At 41.9% G+C, this 14,563-nt stretch overlaps 1 protein-coding gene across 2 annotated transcripts in view; it reads left to right on the top strand.

Moving 5' to 3' along the window:
- AASDHPPT (aminoadipate-semialdehyde dehydrogenase-phosphopantetheinyl transferase) overlaps positions 1–14,563 on the top strand; it is a 60,473-nt gene that overhangs the window by 35,429 nt on the left and 10,481 nt on the right. Inside the window, exon 5 of one of the 2 annotated variants that reach the window (XM_054015555.1) lies at positions 11,317–11,668. The exons of the other annotated variant lie outside the window; for it this stretch is intronic. Coding sequence (XP_053871530.1) covers positions 11,317–11,616 — 300 coding nt within the window. The 3' untranslated portion in view covers positions 11,617–11,668. Of the gene's footprint in view, positions 1–11,316; positions 11,669–14,563 lie in introns of those variants that run through there. 2 annotated transcript variants of the gene reach the window in all.

Genomic DNA, 14,563 nt, shown 5'->3' with positions numbered 1-14,563 from the left:
AATTGTACAGATATAGCCTCAATTCATCACAATAGTTATAACCAATCTCAGACTGTACATTATGGTTGTGTTAGAGTTCAGTTTGAACTGGAGTTTTAAACCTGATTGAAAACAAAGATCAAAACATTAGAATATAAACATTGAGCACTAATAGACTCTTTCATGGTGGTTGGAGGAAAAATGAATAGATACAGAGAGAGAAAGAAACAACAACTGTTTTTGGTGATCCACTCCCCTCCCTCTCCTGGAGCAAGAGAGACAGACTTCTTCATCAAATACCCTGTTAGCCTCGTGAAAAACTCCCTATGCTGAGGGGGAGACCAGGAGTTCATATCTCACTTCTTATAACACCTGAACTGTTTCCATTTTGAAGACATTACCTGCAGCTTTGTAAATCACGTGTGCGGGTGGAGTTTGCTGTAAACAGCCAACTTCTGATATACACCTGTTTTAAAATTAATTATATATAACAAGAATGAATGTACCAGTATAATTTTAAGCCTTGTGGGATGCCAGCTGGCCTCTTTGTATTCCTGACATGCAGACAACTGTTTTGTGCATTTCTAATGACATTTAGGCTTGCACTTCTTAAAACTCTCCTTTTGCCAGTCTATACCTACTGTATACAGTGTCCTGGTTTCCAGAGGGTCATTATGTCAGGGATTCATAGTAATCTGAGCTTTATATAAATAGGAAAAATCTTAGAAAAGATTGTGACCAATTTTGTAGTATATTTACTTCCATGGTAGATCTAACAATATGTAACTAGTGTTCTGCAGTTATTTGCTTTGCATTATTGTACCACAATATGACTGTTATTTTGTAACTATTGCCAGTAGGTTTTGTCTGTCTGGGGATCTTTCCTTTTCCCTTAACTCACCCCCAACAGTATACCCTTTCAAATAGGCCAGGGGAGGGGGGGATTTATTTTTCTATTTCTTTTAGTCTTTTCAGTCCCATTAATCCAGTTAATCTAATTTTAATTAATGCTGATAGAAGGAATAGTTAGTTTCAGCTACCAATCTCCAGCCTAAAATTAAGCTCTGCTTTTCTGTTGTTTTTTCTTCCCTCTTGCATTTTTCATACTTCCTAAATGACATCTTGTTTTTGCCAGCCTGTCCCATTCTCTCCTCAGCTCCTTTCTTTCTTTCGTTCCTTCTTTTTTTCTGTGCCCCATTTCTTTATAGATAGAGGGCTAGGTCTCACTTTTTCGTTTGGCTATGGTAGAATTTACTAATTATATGTTGTCCTCGATACAAACTCTTAGAATAACCTTTTAACTTATAGCTTGTTGTATGGGCTTGTGAGAAATCTAGTGTGGTGTTCAAATCGTTCAAGTAAAAGTCACCTGGCAGATGGCATATTGGTGTGATTTCTTACTTTGTGGCCTCTGTTATGTTGTTAAACTGCATCAACATCCTCTGTCAAATGAAAAGATATTTGTTAGGGAAATTACAGCTTAACTTATTTTCTCTTATAGGAGATATATCTGGGAAAGCAAAGCTTGTTATAGTCTGGTTATTCTCATGGTGTGGGTGTTATTTAGTCCATTTTTCTATCAGGTATAATTTATCAAAAATACAGAAGAAAAAGAAAGCTTGTTAATTTTTTTCATTTTATTTAAATTGTGTGTTCTCTTTGGTAATACCTATCATAAAAAGCTACTTGGGAGCATAAAGTCAAGAATAAGTGGAGATCTCTTTTCTACTCGCAAAAAAAAAGTCAAGAGAAACAGAACTTTCTTGACTGAAATATCCAATGCCTCATGCAGAGAAGGATCTTCCCTTTCATCTTGAAATACATAATAGTCTGACCTACAAGTGGAAACCCCCCTGGATACATTGGACCTAACTGTTGCCTTGTGTCAAACCTTCCATTTCTGAGCAATGTCAGAGAAGATAGCAAAAAGCTGCCTGCAGGTTCACCTTAATGAAGCCAGTATCCTAGCCTGACACAAGCTGGATTCAGGGCATGGAATGGAAATCCCACTAGTGGCGCAAATGGATGATTTCTTGCTGTTGATGGATAAAGGGCAGACCTTCACTCTGATTCTCCTGGACCTCTCTGCAGCTTTCAAGGTGGATAAAAAGCAAACGTTTTTTGAAAATTTTTGATTTTGTTGTTTAAATTTTTTTTTTAAAATAAACCGGTTTAAAACAAAATCTGAGTTTAACATGAAGTATGTTAAGGCCTAAATTGCTTATTATAATCTCATGAAACATTTAAATAAAAATAAATACGCTGAATTCATGAGTTTTGATCAAAATTGAGTAAAAGGCTGCTGTTTTCTATATAAAGAAAGAAGCAGGGGAAAGACATCTGAATTTTGAGGTCAAGATTTAGGGCACAAAAGGTCAGCCTAAGTAATTTACAGTAACTCCTCACTTAAAGTCGTCCCGCCTAACGTTGTTTCATTGTTAGTTGCTGATCAGTTAGGGAACATACTCATTTAAAGTTGTGCAATGCTCCCTTATAACGTTTGGCAGCTGACTGCTTTGTCCACTGCTTGCAGAAAGAGCAGCCCTTTGCAGCTGGCTGGAGGTGGCTTTGAGCCAGGGTGGACCGGCAGCCCCCCATTAGCTCCCCGCTCCTCTAAGTTTCCTGTGCGGCAGCTGCCCAGCAGGCTATGAAATGCCAGCAGTTCAGCTGTCCCTCCCCACATGTGCTGCTCCTGCCCTCTACCTTGGAGCTGCTCCTGGGAGCCTCCTGCTTGCAATGTACTTAAAGTGGGGTCAGTATTCTTAAAGGGGCAATGCACCACAGGCACACACACACACACACACACACACTCTCTCTCTTCTCTGCCCCCGCCATGCTGCTGTCTCCCCTCCCTCCATTCATGCTGCCTTGTAGAATATGAGGCTACATTAACAACAATGTGTTAACCCTTGAAGGCTCAGCTGAGTTCTAATTCATCATTTAGCAGTAAGACATTCCCTGGGAAATATCCCACCCTCTGACTTCACCACCTCAACCAAGCTTTACAATCATCATTGCTGTGTACAGTATTAAATTGTTTGTTTAAAACTTATACTGTGTATACATACATACTATAGTCTTTTATCTGGTTTAAAACAATTCCCTGGAACCTAACCCCTCCCCCCCATTTACATTACTTCTTATGGGGAAATTGGATTCACTTAACATTGTTTCACTAAAGCATTTTTCAGGAACATAAATACAACGTTAAGCGAGGAGTTACTGTTGTAGACTGTCTCGTTTACAAGAAGTTTAGAGGAGTAGGGACTTAAACTCCAGTCTCTTAGGCATATTTGAATATTTTCCCAGGCTGACCTGAAATCAGTTTAAATTTACTGACAACAGTTAATCCCTCTGTTTAATAAATCATTTAGTTGTGAACATGAAACATGTTTTAATAAGAGAATTTTATGTATCCAAAACATATATTGTTTTATAATAAATTCATATACTGTTCTGTATTTAATTAAATTCCAGTTACCATCCTGATGGAGCTTGACACAAATCATGAGCAAAAAGTTAACTATTTAGTAAATAAGCAATAAATCATTCACCATTTTTTAACATCCTAAAAATGTACAGTTAATAAGTATCTAAAAATATTAAGGTATATATTTCCTAGATAGTGAAAAGTACCAAATGCAAAAAGGAGATGGATTTATTTTCTATTACATTTCATAGACATAAAAAAACCCTTTAAACAAAAACTCGAAACAAATAAAGAATTTTCTCAAAATAAAAGAGCGAGGGAGGATGTAATTACTAAAAACTAAATCCATTAAAGACCAAAAATTTTGAAAATGGGATTGCCAGTGTGGAAAAACATGCCAACTAAGTCTGTGTTTAAAAGTCTGTGGTTTCCAGTTAATCAGCTCTCTGAAGAGATTAGTTCCCAAACTAATATTTTGTTACAAAGCAACATTGGACTACACAGGAATCACAAGCAAATATAAATATATCAATCTCGATGTGATTTTTGTGGTGGGCTTGATATAGGTTAAATGTAAAAGTTACGTGCTTTAATCTCCAGTGTAAAAAAATAGTATAAGCTTAGTAAAATCTGCAGGTGGAAAACACAAATGTCTACACCTGCATTTCCAAAGTGCTCCTTACTGTTACTCTAACTCCAAAATGAAACCTGTTCTAAACACTCCATTTAAAAGTGCCTATGGACTTCAGAGGATTCTGCTCTGGAACAAGCAGGAAACCTTGATTTAAATAATTGATTTTAATCTCGTTTTGTATTTGTACTTTTTAGTTATTTTTCAAAGAAAAGTTAATTCTCATTTGTTGGTAACCATAAAAATGTTTATTTGCAAACACATATAGCCTTTACACTAAATTTGGTACTTTTGTGCTAACTAGGAGGATATGCTATCTATTTATGCAACTATGTATCTTACATGTATACATTAATTATGAACTTATACATTTATTTAAGCAACTATATAGCTTAATTTACATTTATTCAGATTCTTCATATTTACTTGTTAGAAAATGATGAATGATGCATTTCTCATTTACTAGTTAATTTTTTACTTATGATTTGTGTCAAACTGTTTGGATAGAAATTCAAGTTAAATTAAAAATACACACAGAGCACTTAGTTTTATGTAATAAAAATTATCTTAAATGTCCTGGGTAGATAAAAAGGTTTATCAAAAATGGTTTGCATTTAAAACTGATTTATTAAGCAAAGGAAGCATTATCTGTAGTTAATGAATTTAGCTGATGTTTTCTGGTCACCATTTCCTTCAAGATTTTAGAACTAGTTTTCTCACGCCTAGTTTTTATTCATAATATGGAAGAAGAAAGCAAGATTTTCTGTTTTTTCAGCTCCCAATTGGTTTCTTAACTTTGAAAGATGAACTAGTCATTAAATTGAATTACCTGAATAAACTCAAATGAAAAAAAAATTCTTTCTGCACCTGCAAAAGATGCTACTGCTATCAAAAGCTGGATTAGCACTCAGCAAACTCTGGTACCAGGCACTTAGCTAGTGACTTCCACCAGTTCAGTAGTTTGACCTTCTTTAAAACTTCAGCAGCAAACATGTACTGCTTAATACTATTTTTTAATTTAATTTAAACTATTTAATGTATTCTAATGAATAGGATTTAACTTAAGTTGTCAGTTTCAACTTCAATTTTAAATAGATTTATTTAAAGAAAACTCCTGTATTTAATTTAAAAGTAAAAAAAATCTGATTTAAATTAAATCCAGTTTTTATATAAAAAAAAAATCATTGATTTTTATCCACCTTGTTGTTGTTTTTCTGTTAACTAGAATTTAAAGATACATTTTTGAAGTGCTTTCTACATGTGGGAAGAGATAGAATGTTTCCAAACTCAAGTACAGAGGGGGGAATACCCGTCTGTGCAAACAGACGGGAAACCACAGGGGAAAAAAAAAAGCATCAATTAAATTCTCTTTTGAATCAAGCTCTAGCGTTCTTGGTAAATTCAGAAATGATGTTATGTGTAATAGAAACAGCAACCTCTTCAGGGAATGAGTAACAAAAATTGTTACAATAGCATTTGTTTACAATGACAAAAGCCTGATTTTGCCATTCTTAAATTAAATAGTAATTTTGTTGCGGAATTGGTCCTATTAATTTCAATAAGATTGTTTGTGCTAGAAATTACAAGTATAACCAAGATTTTTTTTTCTCTAACTTTCCATAATTGTGAAAATGTTCTCGTATTTTATATTTGGTGCCCCCTCCAGATACTCATCCCCAGTTCCATCTGCCTTTAATGAAGGATTCACTAGAAAAAACCTCTACGTTTTGTAGTTATTATTTCCCAAGTACATTTCAGATATATGGATGATTGATTTTTAACTGTGCTGAACAGCAGCATAGAGGAAATTTTGAAAAGCTCTATACTAAATATTTTGTAACTGTCCTTCTTCAGTCTTCATTCACTGTATGTGTGATGCCAAATTCTGAACTTTGAGCTGTGTTTAGAAGCAAGATAGAAACTGCAGAAACACAATGTTGGGGCTGAATTAAAATAATAAAAAAATCTGATAATATTAATTCTACTGATTGCATAGAAGGTATAGAATTCAGCTCACTCATTATTGTGCTAACACAGGTAAGTATCAGTGACAAATGTTTGTTGCTAGGGTAATCAGATATAACAGAATACACATAGTGAGCAGTTCTGTTGGAAGAAGGTGCCATTTTTATGTAAGCATTGCTCAGAGTAGAACTGCATTTCTGAGTGTGCTGGGAGTTGGGTTCAACTAACACAACATGTTGTGGTCCTTTTCAAGCCCCAGCACACACTAGAGTCAGAGCAGTTCACAGAGCATTTTGCTTCTGCTCAGAGGAGCAACAAATAGTGCTCCACAGCACATCTCCTGGTTTGTCAAGAAAATACTGACCTTCCCTAGTAAGAGCTCTGTTACAGAGAGCGACTCCTCTGCTATTCTCCCTATTCACCTTTGTTTAGTTTTAGTTTTAGTTTTATGCCTCCATCAAGGCAGGATTTAGCCTATAAGTTGGCTTCCTCTTCATATACATTAAGTGAGGTAACAAAATAAGAAAAGTATATGTAATACAGGTGGCATTGGACATCACTAACGGCCAGTTATACAGACAAGATATGGTAAATTCACAGATATTCGCTGAGCAAAACTTACATTGCTGTTCATTTGTTTTAAAACTACAGTGCATTAGATTTGGGATTTCCAAATGGACTAGAGCAGGGGTTCTCAAACTGGGGGTCGGGATCTCTGAGGGGGTCGCGAGGTTATTACATGGGGGGTCGCAAGCTGTCAACCTCCACCCCAAACCCCGCTTGCCTCCAGCATTTATAATGGTGTTAAATATATTAAAAAGTGTTTAATTTATTAGAGGGGTCCCACTCAGAGGCTTGCTGTGTGAAAGGGGTTGCCAGTAAAAAAGTTTGAGATCCACTGGACTAGAGGTACTGATAAATACATTCTGCCATGTGTTCTAAACTCATCAGTCTTTCCCCTCGAGGACATGTAGGAAGTGAAAGAGGGGGAAAAATGAGGTGATAAAATCTAGACATACAGTAATTTAGCAGTCTAGACAAACATGAAGCTTTGCTACCTTATGGAGCCTTGTAAATTGTTGAGCAGAAGTTGCTCAAACAATGAATTCTCATAGACAGCCATTTCACCTTTCCAAGAAAATTACAGCAGTATGGGCGATGTGTGCTAATGATGAGGCCTGATAAATCTGCAATAGAAATCTTTCTGCTTAACTTATTTTTGGGTTTTGTGTTCAAGGAGGGAGTAGAAAACAGGAGAACATAGTATAACACTTCACTGTAGGCAAAATGGATCAAAATGTGGTGTTTTCATTCTAGAGGGCAAATTTCAAATACGCTACAGCTCCCACACGGTTGTATGTATTATTGCAGATTGGTAGCCTTTTTTTCTTCCGTTTTAATCGTAGCCAAAATTAAAGCTCTTATTTTACAGATGAGAACGGCGGGTAAGCAATTGCCAGTAATTTAGTCTTTAGGCCAAGAGTGGGAGATGCCTAATTCCTACATATCTGTTAATAGAAGACTGTTTTCTGTGGGAATATGACTTTCAATTTACCCCGCCATCTCTACCTCACTGTTCAAACAACTTGAATACTTATTTCACTCTGAAGTATAAATTTTTAAAATGGGTTTAGACCTTAGCCCTATAGTTTTAAAATGATTAATTGTATTATTTGTTGTTGAAGCATAAATACTTAAATTTACTTTGAAGTGTAGATTGTGAGTTTTTTAAAAGACGAAAAATGTCACCTTGAAAAGCATTTTGTGAATCATATAAATTGGGATAGTCTTGAAATGTACTCTATCAGGTCCTTGTGTGAAGCATTTAATGTCTGAATTTGAGGATCTCTCTAGAACAGTGGTTTTCAACCTTTTTTCATTTGCAGACCCCTAACAAAATTTGAATGGTGGTGCGGACCCTTTTGGAAATCTTAGGCCTTGTCTACACTACGAGAGTAGTTCGATTTTACTTAAATCGAATTTTTGGAATCGATATTGCAAAGTCGAACGTGTGTGTCCACACTAAGGACAGTAATTCGACTTTGTGAGTCCACACTAACGGGGAAAGCGTCGACATTGGAAGTGGTGCACTGTGGTCAGCTATCCCACAGTTCCCGGAGTCCCCGCTGCCCATTGGAATTCTGGGTGGAGCCGCAAATGCCTTCTGGGTAAAAAAAATGTGTCCAGGGTGCTTTTGGGTAACTGTCGTCATCCGTCCATCACTCCCGCCCTCCCTCCCTGAAAGCGCCGGCGGGAAATCAGTTCGCGCACTTTTCTAGTCAGTGACAGCGCGGACGCCACAGCACTGCGAGCATGGAGCCTGCTGCAACCATCACTGCAGTTGTGGCCGCTCTCAACGCCTCGCAACTTATCATACACCTTTCCCTGAGGCAGATGCAGAAAAGTCAGGCGAGGAGGCTACGTCAACGCGGTGATGGCCTGAAGTCTGAGAGTAGCACAGACCTCTCAGAAAGCAGGGGACCCAGCGCCGAGAACATCACGGTGGCAATGGGTCATGTTGATGCCGTGGAAAGGAGATTCTGGGCACGGGAAACAAGCACTGAGTGGTGGGACCGCATAGTGCTGCAGGTCTGGGATGAATCCCAGTGGCTGCGAAACTTTCGCATGCGGAAGGGAACTTTCCTGGAACTTTGTGAGTTGCTGTCCCCTGCCCTGAAGCGCAATGACACCCGGATGCGAGCAGCCCTGACTGTCCAGAAGCGAGTGGCCATAGCCCTGTGGAAGCTTGCAACGCCAGACAGCTACCGGTCAGTCGCGAACCAGTTTGGGGTGGGCAAATCTACCGTGGGGGTTGTTGTGATGCAAGTAGCCAAGGCAATCGTTGATGTACTGCTGCCAAAGGTAGTCACCCTGGGAAACGTGGAGGCGATCATAGATGGCTTCGCAGCGATGGGATTCCCAAACTGCAGTGGGGCCATAGATGGAACTCACATCCCTATCCTGGCACCGGAACACCAGGCCAGCCAGTACATTAACAGAAAGGGCTACTTTTCCATGGTGCTGCAAGCACTGGTGGACCACAGGGGACGTTTTACCAACATCTACGTGGGATGGCCGGGCAAGGTTCATGACGCTCGTGTTTTCAGGAACTCTGGTCTGTTTAGACGGCTGCAGCAAGGTATTTACTTCCCGGACCACAAAATAACTCTTGGGGATGTGGAGATGCCTATAGTCATCCTCGGGGACCCAGCCTACCCGCTAATGCCCTGGCTCATGAAGCCCTATACTGGCGCCCTGGACACTGAAAAAGAACTCTTCAACTACCGGCTGAGCAAGTGCAGAATGGTGGTGGAGTGTGCTTTTGGCCGTCTCAAGGGGAGATGGAGAAGCTTACTGACTCGCTGTGATCTCAGCGAAACCAATATCCCCATTGTTATTGCAGCTTGCTGTGTGCTCCACAATCTCTGTGAGAGCAAGGGGGAGACCTTTATGGCGGGGTGGGAGGTTGAGGAAAATAGCCTGGCTGCTGATTACTCACAGCCAGACAGCCGGGCGATTAGAAGAGACCAGCGGGAAGCGCTGTGCATCCGGAAGGCTTTGAAAGCAAAGTTCCTGAGTGAGCAGGGTAACCTGTGACTTTAAAGTTTGTGTATTGAGAAGCTAAACCTGCCCCCGTTTCTTTGCCCAGTTAATGTTGACTATCCTATCCAGTTACATACCCCCTTCACCCCACTTCCAACACACGTTTCAAAATAAAAATAGTTCTACTTTGTTAAAGCACACCGTTTTCTTTAATACTGTATTCGCGGGAATTTTTTAAAACTGGGACGCAGACTGTGGTGCGGAGCGGGTGTACTGTAGTGGCGCGAATGCAGCTTCTAAACTCAAGGATTGACAGGCTCCGCTGCGGTGGGATGGTTGTTTCAACGGAGCCTGTCACCCCTCCTGATAGGGACTGTGTGTATGGGGGGGTCTATGTGACTTTGTGGCAGGGGGAGGACGGTTACAGATCCCCTGCTGTGTGGCTCTGTGATCCTGCCTAAGGACCGCCGCTTAAGATCTGTAACTGCCCTCCCCTGCCACAAAGTCACAGAGCAACCCACCCCCCACCACATAACATGAAAACAACCTCCTAGACTAACCAGGGTAACTAGTCACTGCATCACTGCACTATGTATGTGCCCTGCTGCTGTGCCTGCCCCCGACTATATACCCTGCCAAAGGTGACTGTCCTGTCGAATTACCAACCCCCTATCCCCCCCTCCTCCAAAAGAACATGATGGAAACAGTAGTTAACAGAAACGTATTTTTTATTATCAACCAAACATGGAACTGGGAAAGTGAAACTTGGACGGGGGCTTGTGTCAGGCGGGAAGGAAAGAACTTGTCAAATTTTGGGGAATGAGAGCCTTCTGCTGCTCGAGCTCTCTGCAGGGGTGGAGTGAGAGTTAGCAGGGACTCTGCCGCCTCTCCTTCTGTGCACTTTGGGTGAGGGGAGTATGGGACTTGGTGGCGGGGGAGGGCGGTTAGAGATGGACTGCAGCGGGGCTCTGTCCTCCTGCCTCCGTTCCTGCAGAACATCCACAAGGCGCCGGAGCGTGTCCGTTTGCTCCCTCATTAGTCCAAGCAGGGTTTGAGTCGCCTGCTGGTCTTCCTGACGCCACCTCTCCTCCCGATCCATGTTGGCTTGGTGCATTCGGGTCAAGTTCTCCCGCCACTGGGTCTGCTGTGCTGCCTGGGCTCTGGAGCAGGCTATAAGCTCCGAGAACATGTCCTCCCGTGTCCTCTTCTTCTTATGCCTAATCCGCGCTAGCCTCTGGGAGTGTGATGACAGGCTAGGTTGTGAGACAGTCGCAGATGGGGCTGTGGGAATGGGAAAAAGGGAGTGAATTCCTCAGAAAGATAAATGTAGTTGTGAACAAAGAACATAGTCTTTCTCTGTTAACAAGACCATGCACAGCACCTATCACATGCGCACTCAGCACAAGGTCGAATTCTCGGCCTTCGCATTCAGTGCCTGGGGTCTTCTACAGCACATTTGAGAAGCCTCTCAGGAGAACGGAATTTCTGTTGCAGGCAGACATGGTAAGCCGTAGACTTGTGGCAGCTTAAAACTTTAATATTAGCAATGGCCTCATTTCACATTGAAATCAATGTCGGTCCCTGCTGCCAGCAATTCGGCAAGCAGGAAGTCTGCTCCTGTCCCACACCCTCGCGGCTGTCCCCGGGAACGATCCCTTTCAGCTGCCCCTCTCCCGCCTCCACCGCGTGGCTGCAAACCAGCGGTTACAGTTCTGTAAAGGAACGGCAAAGCAGTCCCAACACTAACATTCCCCTACCTCATTCAAAGCAGGTCATCATGAGCGACATCACCCTCATGAGGATCTCTGACAGCGAGAAAGAGAGAATGCTCCGGGAAAGCCTGCAAAGACCAGGGCCGTATGCCGCCATGCTGTGCAGAGCAATGATTCCAGAGTACTTGATAGTCTCGTGGTGTGGCAACGTGTCCTACTACGGAGGACCCAATAAGGCCGCTCTCCCCAAGAACCTAATGCAGCGGATTTCCAATTACCTCCAGGAGAGCTTCCTCGAGATGTCACAGGAGGATTTCTGCTCCATCCCCGGACATATAGACCGCATTTTACTGTAGCTGCTGTAGCAGTGACTAACCAGTAGAGCGGCTTGGGCAGGACAATCATGCAAAACCGGACATTGCTAGATTTTTTTTCAATAGTTGCACTGCCCATGACTGAACCGTTAAGCTAATCAAACTAATCATGAGAAACCCATTTTTTAAATTGTTAATATTCCTGTTCGGTTACAAATAAATGTTTAGATTTTTACAACACTTACTGGCTGATCCTTCCCCAGATTCTGTGTCCGGGGTAACGGCTGGGGAGGGTTGGTAGGGGATCTCTGTAAGGGTGATGAAGAGATCCTGGCTGTCGGGGAAATCAGCGTTGTGAGCGCTGTCGACTGCCTCGTCCTCCTCATCTCCTTCCTCATCTTCCCCGTCCGCTAACATGTCCGAGGATCCAGCCGTGGACACTATCCCATCCTCAGAGTCCACGGTCACTGGTGGGGTAGTGGTGGCGGCCGCACCGAGGATGGAATGCAGTGCCTCGTAGAAACGGGATGTCTGGGGATGGGATCCGGAGCGTCCGTTTGCCTCTTTGGTCTTCTGGTAGCCTTGTCTCAGCTCCTTGATTTTCACGCGGCACTGCGTTACATCCCGGCTGTATCCTCTCTCTGCCATGTCTTTAGAGATCTTCTCGTAGATCTTTGCATTCCGTCTTTTGGATCGCAGCTCGGAAAGCACGGACTCATCGCCCCACACAGCGATGAGATCCAAGACTTCCCGATCAGTCCATGCTGGGGCCCTCTTTCTATTCTGAGATTGCACGGCCATCACTGCTGGAGAGCTCTGCATCGTTGCCAGTGCTGCTGAGCTCGCCACGATGTCCAGACAGGAAATGAGATTCAAACTGGCCAGACAGGAAAAGGAATTCAAATTCAAATTTTCCCGGGGCTTTTCCTGTGTGGCAGTTCAGAGCATCCGAGCTCGTACTGCTGTCCAGAGCGTCAACAGAGTGGTGCACTGTGGGATAGCTCCCGGAGCTATTAGCGTCGATTTCCATCCACACCTAGCCTAATTCGACATGGCCATGTCGAATTTAGTGCTACTCCCCTCGTCGGGGAGGAGTACAGAAGTCGAATTAAAGAGACCTCTATGTCGAACTAAATACCTTCGCGGTGTGGACGGGTGCAGGGTTAATTCGATGTAACAGCGCTAACTTCGACATAAACGCCTAGTGTAGACCAGGCCTTAGACATAGACTGTAGGTTGAAAACCACTGCTCTAGAATAACAAACATTTTGATTCTGCATTAGCAGTTTATATTGGGACATCATGATATGTAAAACGGAGTTAATTTAAGATACTGAATACAAAATTTGCAAATTTCAATCTATGAAATTCTGAACTCTGCTCTGATAACAGTGTTTAAGTAGACAAAATGAACCAGTTTCTAGAAATCAGTGTCTGTATCCTAGTCATTTAATGGGACAACCAAAGTGATTAAATTGAGTAAAGATTTTTTGACCGGACATTCTGAATGAGAGATTAATTGTTAAAGCTTCCTCAGTAACTCTTCCCCATTGTGCACATGTATTACAATAGAGTCTATTTGTCATCTCATATTACCATTTTGCATTACTGCATATATACTATGTGCTTCCACAGTTATAGAAAAATGGGTAGCTTCTTTGTGGTCCATTCTGTTTTTCTGAATAGCATTTCTGTTCTCCAGTGTGGTATGTCATCAAACAATGAAAAAATGTTGTTCTAATGCATACTTGTAAAGGGGCAACATTAAGCTGACTGAACTTGACTGAATTTTTTTCTTATTCAATTTCAAACTTAATACTATATTGGCAAGTATTGTTGCATACTGTTTCCTTTAAAATATATATATAAAGGAGAAGTAAAATATATGAAAATATTTAAGTGAATTTACAAACAGTTTTTAAAAAGTGAGAAGTCTTGTAGAGACAGAAAAGTAAAACAAAAACCTTATTTCAGCCTTTACTTATAGCATTGCTACTATAACAAAATCATTCTAGTGACCATTGGATAGTGTCTGAGATCAAGGGTGTTTGCTGCTTACATCTACCCCAACTAATAAGGAAGGCAAGATGGATCTCAGGCTGTATTTTGCTCTCCTGTCAGCTGTCTAATCTTCCTTCCCCTCACTGGGTAAGGGCTTATTCCATGAGGGCACAACAGACATCAGTGACAGGTTTCAGAGTAGCAGCCGTGTTAGTCTGTTTCCGCAAAAAGAACAGGAGTACTTGTGGCACCTTAGAGACTAACAAATTTAAAAAAAAATCTACTCCATACGGCTAAATGCAGTGGCTTGCAGGTGCCACAAGTACTCCTGTTCTTTTTGCAGACATCAGTGACTTCACTTCAGGAAGTACCTCTGCTTCCATCCACATGATTGTGAGACATTATGCTCTAGTACAAGGGTTCTCAAACTTCATTGCACCATGACCCCCTTCTGACAACAAAAATTACTACACAACCCCTGGAGGGGGGACCAAAGTCTGAGCTTGCCCTAGCCCTGCCGCCCTGAGGTGCAGGGGGCAAAGCCAAAGCCCAAGGGCTTCAGCCCCAGGCAGGGAGCCTGTAACCTGAGCCCAGCCACGCAGAGCTAAAGCCCTCAGCCTTCAGCTTTGGCCCAGGGCTGCAGGGATCAGGCTTCGGCCTCAGTAAGTCTAATGCCAGCCCTGGTAACCCCATTAAAAAGGGGTCCCGACCCACAGTTTGAGAACTGCTGCTCTAGTACAGGGCTCCTCCACTGATGCATCGTTTGGGATAGTGATCCTTCAAAGGGCTTTACAGCCTGCATCCTCGCACCCTCCTCCTACTTGGGTGACTGATAAGCAGTACTCATCATGGAATACTTATAGGGACCAGCACTCAAAGAAGAGGAGGAAGTTACTTACCTTAGTAATTGGAGGTTCTTCAAGATGTGTGATCGCTATTTATATTCCACTACCCGTCCTCCTTCCCCTCTGCTTTGGATCATTCTTTA

This window comes from Malaclemys terrapin, chromosome 1 (assembly GCF_027887155.1).
Source record: "Malaclemys terrapin pileata isolate rMalTer1 chromosome 1, rMalTer1.hap1, whole genome shotgun sequence".
NCBI classification, from domain to species: domain Eukaryota; kingdom Metazoa; phylum Chordata; order Testudines; family Emydidae; genus Malaclemys; species Malaclemys terrapin.
This window is presented reverse-complemented; position numbering and strand designations above follow the sequence as displayed.